This window comes from Pungitius pungitius, chromosome 6, assembly GCF_949316345.1.
Source record: "Pungitius pungitius chromosome 6, fPunPun2.1, whole genome shotgun sequence".
Lineage (NCBI taxonomy): Eukaryota > Metazoa > Chordata > Actinopteri > Perciformes > Gasterosteidae > Pungitius > Pungitius pungitius.
The window spans coordinates 17,503,529-17,513,002 of record NC_084905.1 but is presented as its reverse complement, the minus strand read 5'-3'; the positions used below and the strand labels follow the sequence as shown (position 1 = coordinate 17,513,002).

Sequence of the window (9,474 nt, the reverse complement as noted above, 5' to 3'; positions counted from 1 at the left end):
TAAAAAGATTGTTAAGAGACTTCATTTCATCACAGGTGAGTCAATGTCTACTAAAAGCTGTGTAAAAAATCATTGCACATCTATTTAACCCAGGCCCTCTTTCATACCGAAAAACATACATAGTATTCTTTTATCGTCTTGATACTCAATGAGTTTTCATAATTTGTTCTAAACATGGTTTTGAAGTGATGGCAAACGCTCTAGTTTTGTAGTTGTAGTTTTTCCACTATTATATCAAAGCCAATATCATGTTTTATTGTCTGTTAGTTGGACAATGCCAACAATTTCAATAGCTTAGGATTTTTTGATATTTTTTCTTCCTAACCCATTACTTGTGAGAAATCCCTATATAATCATGATGTCTTCATATTGTGTTTTAATACAAATCGGTGTCACTGTCAGCGGAGGAACATCGTGTAACATCGAGGTTTCATTAAAGCTTCACCTCTCTCCTCCCTCACTGCACCTCGGGCCTCAGACGGACTGACGGTTGTACTCCTGAGGAGGATGCATCCCGTCGTAGTGAAACTCCCTCCACTGCTCGGTGCTCTCTCTGCTCCTCTCGTCTTGTTCTGGGAAGATTATTGCAGAGTTTTAGTGGGGAGAAATGTGCCGGTGCAAGTGAAGGAAAATTGTCCCTCCCAGCTACACCGGGTGTACCATCATTCTCCTCTTCGGCGTGGCTCTCAAATTCGTTCCTCTTCTGCTCATGAAACTCTCTCTTCCGCTCATCTGCAGCCAGAATCTGCATCTGCTCCGCTGCAAGCACAGAGGGGGAGGATGATGATGATGATGATGCATTAGTTGCATGTAAACATCTACAATTCAGTCGTTTTTTTGTAATAGTCAGATTAAGCAGACTGAGCATCCTAAACCTTTTTAACGGAGCTGTTGAACAAAGCGACTGACTTTACGAATTACCGTCATTGTTCTTTATTCGTTTTATGGCCAACGAACTTAAAGTGAATTGCTCAGGCTGGCTGAAGAAGAAAATCACTTCCCAACAAACAGTCACAACTCTGAATACTCCACTATGAATTCCACCTTCAAAATCGTGTTGGTCTGGAAATAAAACTGGATTAACGTGGAAAATAAAAGCAGAGTTTCCGTTGAAAGCTCATCAACATGTACAGACACACGCAGTCAACGCAATGGCGCTTTACTATCTGAATGTGACAACCTGCCACAAAGAAATGACTCACTGCATCTGAACAAAAGCTGCTTTTAGTGAACTTCATAAAGACGGTGTTTGTGGTGACGCTGTGCTTCACTACAGTTGATGGTTACCAAGGCCGACACTCAAAAACACCCAAACTTGGACCACCTAAGGACGAAATGAAGTCTGATGATCTAAGAAGTTATTTTTCAGATCCAAAAATAACATCAGAGGTCCATCTTTATCCAGAACTCACAAGCACCCTGACAGTCGACAAAGCAACTGAGTGTTTTGCTAAATCTACAGTTTCTTCAGTGAGGATGTTGTCCACTCGGGATCGGTTTTCCGAGTTGGTTCGAATATAGAAGCAGAGAAACGAGCGGCATGTGACCTCCGACCCGCAGGATTGGAGATACCAAGACGACGACCAGGGCACCACGAAGTCCTCATCTGTCATGATGTTGTCAGTGAGATGCACACACTCTGACCTTAGTAACGTTAGAAAGACCCATCAGCTGAGGTGAGAAAAGTTTGGGATTGCCATGGTAACCTTTCCAAAGTCGGGTCGCTACCTTTGACCCTTTAACTGGATCCCGAGCGAAAGGCAGGGCCTGAAGTAGGAGGTGGAACTCATGCTGTGATTTCAAGTCATGTTTTAATGATTGACCGATGCCCTGCAGATGAAAACATCCTGGCGTAAGTGGGAACAGCTCACTATTTATAACTTTGCACAGCAGAGTAAATCATCCATCATCTTCCACCCCCCCCCCCCCCCCCCGACACACCGGAGCCGACCTGCTTTTTCCGGCTCACCGGGCTCTGACAAAAGGTCAAACGGCAGCATTTAGAGTTCGCTGTCCACGTTTTCATGTCAAGTTTTCATTTCGCCGCATTCACCAACTAAAAACTAAAAACAAGTTCGTCAAATACTTTTTGGTGCAAATTTCACCGGCCTGCTGGCGAATTGTTGTGCTTTTCATTATGCAGCAGAGAGAGAGAGAGCTCCTCAAAGTAAGCCGCGTTCTTTTCACTGGGTTTGCCTCTGAACCCTTTCTGCCTGTGTGCCGCCACATTCCACATTCAGCAGTGAGCCCACCGCTCACCCACTCGCTCTCATCTTTTCAGCGCTTCGCGTTCACCGAATCCCAGCTTTGAACAGCACAGAGTGTCTTGTTGTTACGCACGGGGGGGGGGGGGAGACCTGACAGCGTGTTACACAACTCTGGTTCGGCGCAGCGGCCTCAGTGTGTGCTCTCACCTTCCTGTTGGCAGAACTGTACGTAACTGGGCCGTTAAATCCCTCGGGAATGTCAAACATTGTACAGCGTGTGAATTTTCACAACAAAGGAAAATATTCACAGATTTACTCGTGCGCTGATCATGCATGTGTGTGTGTGTGTGTTTGTGAGATCCCTTCTGCCCCTTGGGTCCTTCTGCCGCATCCAGCAGACGAGCTGCTGTGAGACCTGAGGTCGCCCCGGGTCAGGCCAGGTTCCCCAAACAGTAAACAGTTGCTGGACGCCATAAAAAAGTTCAGATGGTCGTAAATACATATTAAACTAAGACAATATTCAATTTGTCTCAGTTGCAAAAATCACTTTTCCTTGAAGTGAGAGAAGAAAATGTCAACGGTTTTCATTAAAACACAATGTTTCTTCACAGATATTTGCTCTTTGTTTCACATTTTTCACGTTGTTTCTAAGATTAGTGCTTTGTTTTGTTATCGTTTAGGTTCATAAATATTAAAGGTAGTTACACCAATTTGTAGGAAATTCATCAGATGATATTAATCTGGGGCTTGTTAGCAGAATGTATGTTACAATTGCAACATGTTTGCACATTGTACAGCTTGAAGACAAGAAGGAAGTAAAAACTCTTAATTGAACAAAACGTTAATAATAATAAATTCACTATTAGGAAAGTGATTACTGTATTTGGGTCTAAATATTGCAGGCTGACAATTGCCAAAACCGAATCGTAAAGACTGATGGTTTTGTTTTGATTTTTTCTTTACACGTGACCTAATTTGGATGCAATGTGATGCAAACACAGAACCACCTCAGAGGACCAGACCTCCCTTCAACTCACCGTTCATCTCATCCTGAGACTTCGCCCCCCGTCTGCTGCGTCTCCTGATGAAGTTTGAGGCGTCTTGCTCCTTCATGAAGATCTTCTTCGCCGGCCCTGCAGTGGGGATCAGGCGGAGGTTCATCTCACGAACTTAAAGTGATAGAGAGAAGGGATGAAGAGGAGAAGCGGCTGATGCGGCTCCTCACCTCGGGGCTCTTTAGCGATGCCCGTGCTGCTGTGCACAGCTGCAGACTCGGCCTCTGGAGACCCTGCGGGACAAAGCGTGGAGGCTTTGGATCAAATCACATGTATTCTGGGTTCCATGCACACAAAGAAGAAAAGAAGAAGAAAAATCCATCACGTCAATGATTCTTCACCAAACTCACAGCAAAGTGCCAGAAGCACGGCGAGGAGAGCCAGGAGGGTCGCATACGTCCAGGACATCTTCAGCTCTGTGTCTGACGTTGTTGGGAGATACGGGTTATGTGGACGACCAGGAGGGAGAGGTGAGTAGGTGGGAGGTGGAGGTGGGAGCCTGGAGGAATATTGACTGCTTGTCGGAGGAGAGGGAGGGTAGCGATTTGAGTCCAATAAACAGCAGGGAGGGTTTTTTCAAGTCTCAGGAAGCTGCAGAAAATTTAATTTCCACTATTGTGCTCCTTTAACCACTTATTTTTTGTGGTTTCATGAACCTTTGAGGGCTTATTTCTTTAGTCGTAGAGGGGGAAACTTCAGGCCTCCTTATATAAATTATTCTACAGGCTGAATTTGCACCACTTATCCAGTTCATACCCATACTTGATCAAGGAAATGGACCACGGACAACAGAAAACAATTGGTTCTAGAGGAAATGGGACCTGGAGCAAGGGTTTTCTTGCCAAATGTCTCCTTTGCAGATGCAGCTGAAAGAGGCCTCTTAACAAAGCTGCTCTCTCTCTCTCTCTGCCTCTTGCACAAAGTCCTGCTGGAAAGTATGCAACCTTCTGTTTGCTTGAGAGTTTTTTTCTTTCATACTTAAATTCTGTCGGTGCCCGAAGAAGAGACTGAATGTTTGAATTTTTTTTGTCCAAGGTGAAAGGATTGTTGTGCAGGGAAAGTGAGAAGAAATTGTGTGAAAGGTTTCAGAATATATGTTTTAGGTTTGTTCAGGTAAGCGAGGAACGGGTGGAAAATCAAATTCAATCGCATGTGAGTTTTGAATTTCCGGGTTTGTTTGTTACCAGGTTTTTGGAAGGAACTACCATTGAAAGCTTTACATTCAACATTATGCTGAATGTCCCAACTTTTTAAAAAATGTATATATTTAATGGCGTTGGAATTGCATCTTTCCTCCACTAGGGCCCGCTGTGGGCCGCCCTGAAAACCATGTTCTGCCGTTTCCAGCAGCAACCGTTAGGAGGCACTGTTACCCCCCCTCACGACAACCAGCCCCCCCCCCCTCCCCGCAGACGCTTTGAGGACACGGCGGTGTGGAGAGGACAACACTGAACAACCACCACTAATCACCACACATCGTCTCTCACCCGGCCATGGTCGGAGGAAACGACAACAGCGCTTGTTATTCTCTACTGGGAGCTAAACTTTTAAATTCTTAAAAAAGAAGGTACTAGATAGCTAGCCATGCTGCCGAACGTCACATTCCGCGGATATAAGCGACATTGAAGGGGAGAAAAAGTAGTCCCACCACACCGAAACCACAAAGAAGCAGCCGGCAGTCTTTTCTTTTTATTTTTTTCTTCACGCTCGGAGGGAAAGACGGCATCCGGCCCGAGAAGAAGCTCCGAGGTCGGGGACTCCGGTCGGAGCAACGTTCGTCGTTTCTGGTGAGAGTCACTCGCGCATTTCGGCGTAACGTTAGCTAACGTTAGTTTCTTTGATGAATTTAGCGACGGTTAAACGAAAAATATCCGCCCTCCCCCAAGCTGGTAACTAACGTTAACTCCGCACTGCGCGGACAGCAAAAAAACATCTTCACCAATGTGGTGTTTTTTTTTTTTTTTTTTACTTCACATTGGTTCGGTGCGTCCCGTTCACAGGTGAATGGCCGCGGGTGAACGGAAACATTAAAAACACCGCGAGGTTGAGCCTCGCGCAGCTTAAAATGAATGGTGGAGTCAACGTTAAGTTCCCGAGTGGCTTCTTCGCGTCGGCCCCTCGACCGTTGAAACGTTGGTGTCAGCTCGGCGCGGCGCCTTCTTAACGCGTTCAGAGGGACTTCCTCGCGAGCTGCTCTGCGTCGTATCGTCTCGCCACCAAAACACTCACCGACCCACATTTTAGTGTCTTCGCATTTTTTATTTTATTTTTTATTTTGAAGCATCGCACAAGCATTGATCTCACACGCGCAGTCAGTATTAAGAGCTTTAAGCCGTCTCAGCTGTTTGTGGGACGGGAAAGGATCAGCAGACAGGAGCCTGCCGGGGAAACAGTTCGAGAAAGACTCCAGGAATCTGCCACCCCCCTCCCCTCCCTCCTGAAAGGCGGCTATCAGTGAAATCCTGCCCTGCCCACGTCTTGCCTAACATGCGGTAGTGGACTGCGTGTGGTGATGGTGGTGGGGGGGGGGGGGACGTAAAGTTCGCAGGATGTGCAAAAGGAAGACATCATTGTTGTGGTTTCGGGGGGAGGTGTTCATTGCAAACCCATGAGGAAGTTCTCCTACACCCAGGAGCATATGTGGTTAAATATTTATTGCCACATTACCATGTTCTCATGAGTCACAGATATTAGAACAGTTTACTATACTAGACACCCACATTTGAAGATAACGTAAAGGCTGCTGCTAAAGATTGTTGGTATGGTTGTCCTCAATTTGGGGACTCCAAGATCCCAAATATTATGTTTGCCATCATGGATGGAGAAAACTATACTTTTTCCAGATTTGTCAAGTTATGACAGTTTCAGATAATTTTGTGGGTGGGATTGATTTATATCTCTGCATACTATTTGTTGCAGATAAAATGTTTTCTATCAATACCAACACATTTATTTTAAATGTTTTATTTTGAACATCAGCTTTTTTACTGAACTTTTTTTCACTAAGAAAAAATATATCTAAACATGATACTGTGATATGGAAACATTAAAACATCTCACCTGTCACTCTACACTTTCTGTTTCACTTAATGAATGCGCTGTAGAAGCACTTTCTCCCACTTCCTGTGAGCAGCTTTCAGTTTGACAACTACAGTCTGCTGAACTTCATCCCCAAAGAAATATGTGCATTATTCAGAAGCTTCAGGAGGCGTGTCGATTTATTATTATTATTTTGTTGTGTGTGTGCTCAAAATACATCTCGTTGAGCCCGTTACCCGAGGGAGGGCCGGTGTACCCTTCCGTGTGTTGGTTTGACGTGGGGTCGTTCCCTTGGTGAAGGCCTCGGGGATGGAGGCGGCGGTGTAACCCGACCTGCCGTGAAACAGCTGTAGCCATGCGCTGCTTATCCTTCGACTCCCGACGCAGATCAAATGATGGTGCAGTATGTGGATGGGTGTGTGTGTGTGTGCATTTGTGAGAGCATACACATTAATACATGTGTGCTTTTGCCAAATGATTCAGCCTCTACTTTTTGAACATCGAATCATACTCTGATGGATTTCAAACAGAGTGATTTTACATTTTTCACAAGGTTTTGCTCTTACAAATGTGACTTAGTGTGCAGCGGGCCAAGACAGCTGGCTGAAGGTTAACGTGTCTCTGCTCTCTGGAGAGCAGCTGTTATGTTACAGGCACCGCTCCCGTCTATAGATAGCCATGAATACAAACTCTTCCTCTTTTCTTTGCTTAAAACAAGAAGTCCTGCACCGGCATGCGCCTCAGGCCCCCTCGCATGCAGTCGCACCTCAAGACAAATGCTACTGCCCTCCACTCCCAGATTCTCGCGGCCAGTCTGAATGTTGGAGTGTCTGGGGGCATTAGAGGCCCCACTGCATTCATCGGATCAGCTGGCTGAGAACCCGTTTGTTCTGGTTCTGATGTATTAATGTTTCAAACAGGTGAGGGACAAATATTGCCTATTTTTCCATTGCTCTTGGCAGGATTTGCATACTTGTCTGGTCTTTATTTGGAAGCCGAAGTGTGCGTGCACACACACTCACACACCACCCAACCAACAGGGTTTTCAGCTTGCATATCTTCACATATTTGACATTTGCTGTGTTGTTACTGTTATACTTATGTTCTCACAAAAGTTTAATAAAAGACCATGTTTAATCCACATGTTTGTTCTTAGCTGGTTTAAAAACCCAGGCCCGCTGTACCTTGGCTCAGTAGGTTTCTTTTTAATCTGGGATTGAGCAAGTAGAGCAATGTTTGGCTAAGAACAAGGTGCTTCTTAATGACATTATGAATTTTCCAGTTCATTAAAGCTTGGTGAGTTTTTCTCACCACTGACAAGCTGGAGAGAAAAAGAACAATTCAAGTTTTTCCACAGTAGATATTTTGTATCTAAAGTGGGCTTTCCATAAAAGATTAGACAACAAGAATTAACAGTTTTAATAATCATTCCCAAAGCTCAAGTTTGCTGGTTTAAAGAACTTAAATGTTAGCATTTGCCATCATATCTTTATGAAATGAATATCTGATATTATTAAACTTCTGTCACAAGATAAGCTATTCAGAGCTCAGCTAACCAATGAGTTGATCAATTCATTACCACAGACTAAATTAGACTCCTTCACAAACAAGACACCACTTTCTGCTTTTTTCTAAAGCACATAACCGGGTCTGAGATCACTACAAAGGCTGCTCAGCTCTGTTTGTGTTTGTAGTTTGACACCGAAACTGGCATTGTGGAAAAGCGAGTCCTGTTGTTGTTGTCCTTTAACAGACCTGAAAGGCTATCAAGACCTGCAGACGGGCCGGCGGGGGGAGACTAATTGTCCCGCTCTCTGATGCTAATGCTCTGCTCACCAACGGATGGCAGGTTACTTAACTCAGGCTCAGATCAGATGAGTCGACGCCCGGGCGATTATCTCTGTAATGAGTGAGACGGGAGTCATTGATAAACATGCTGCCTTTTATCTAGAATGAATAAAGGCTGTCTGTGTATATATATTTAAATACGAGGCTTATCTTTCACACTTCTTGCCTTTTCATCCCATTCATAAACTGTTATCATGAGACGGTGCTAGTAGTGCCATAGATGCATCTACGTGAGTGATGCGTTTTAATTTTAAGACATTTTTGAAAGGAAATTAACTCCGTTTTGTGAAGATAATTGTGGGTCTGCATTAATTTCCAAAAGTACTTCGACGTAACCTTTTTAACTGCAGCTACAAACATGCTACGTTGAACTTGGTTGTCGGCTGTCTGTGTGCAGGCAGCGTTGGCCCATAGAACGGCTCAGAGCTGCGCAGACCTGCCACTCAAGCTGTGGTAACCATAGCAGCAGTGTTAATCAGCTAGTGTTGAATCTTGTCTGTGGGATCTGTGCCGGTGTGCGTCACTGGTCTGGCCTCCTCCCTCGACCACTGGCTCAGGCTTCTGTTGTATTTCACACGCACACACACAGACCAGCGCAGACCTGTCTGTCAGCAGCATGTAGCCCTGCGGCCACAGGTGACAAGTGTGAACGCATGGCAGGGAAAAGAGCCAAGACAACTCGATGAGGTTCCCCCCCCCCCCCCCCTTCCTCCGTTGTTTTTTCTTTCCCTGTGCTGGTTCTTTGGTTATCATCAACCACATCTTCCTGTTAAATTAAATCCTCACCTGGCGCACCTCATGGGGGCAGTATGGCTGATTGTCATGCTGAGCTCGGCACCACGCTGCACACAACTACCTCCTGCGTCCCCTGAAAAAAGTTTTTTCCACTGCACAATGCAGTCTTTATGTCGGGCCCCCGTGATGGAGCCAGCTACTTCACTCATGTCCTCATTGTCTTGGCCAGGATGAGAAAACGCTGCTCTTTAGAAAAGCAAAGGCTGAGCTCACCCGTGAACCATGCCAACAGTCGCGCTTGTTCTTTGTCGTCTTCTGTGTGCGAGCGAAGCAGCCAGGGGAGGAGAGGCGGACATTTTCTCGGACCCCTCGTTCCCCTGAAGGCGGCGACGTGAGGTGGTTTACTGAACCCTGCGCGGGGGAGGGGGGGAGGGGGGGAGGGGGGGGGGTCACGGAGCGGTTGTAACATTTTTCTGTCCGGTTTCTGTGGGTGGCCCAGACAGCGGGCACCCTATGGCAGCGACAGTGGCCGTGATACAATTGTTGTTTCTAACAGAACGGGGATAATGATTTGCAAAGACTTCTGCTGT

General features: G+C 45.6%; 2 protein-coding genes across 2 annotated transcripts in view; one reads left to right on the top strand and one right to left on the bottom strand.

Annotated features, from left to right (window-relative positions):
- Positions 1-33: 33 nt before the first annotated feature.
- ucmab (upper zone of growth plate and cartilage matrix associated b) lies at positions 34-3,883 on the bottom strand. The gene is made up of 5 exons (XM_037451872.2): positions 3,613-3,883; positions 3,433-3,495; positions 3,245-3,340; positions 661-759; positions 34-572 (listed from the first exon to the last, which is right to left on the bottom strand). Exons 1-5 carry the CDS (start codon positions 3,668-3,670, stop codon positions 475-477), a joined length of 414 nt encoding a protein of 137 aa, XP_037307769.2. The 5' UTR covers positions 3,671-3,883; the 3' UTR covers positions 34-474.
- A 796-nt stretch (positions 3,884-4,679) lies between these two features.
- Positions 4,680-9,474, top strand: part of LOC119195946 (cyclin-dependent kinase 17-like) — a 22,951-nt gene continuing 18,156 nt past the window's right edge. Inside the window, exon 1 of the mRNA XM_037451284.2 lies at positions 4,680-5,049. The gene's annotated coding sequence lies outside the window, so the exon portion shown is untranslated. The remainder of the gene's footprint in view (positions 5,050-9,474) is intronic.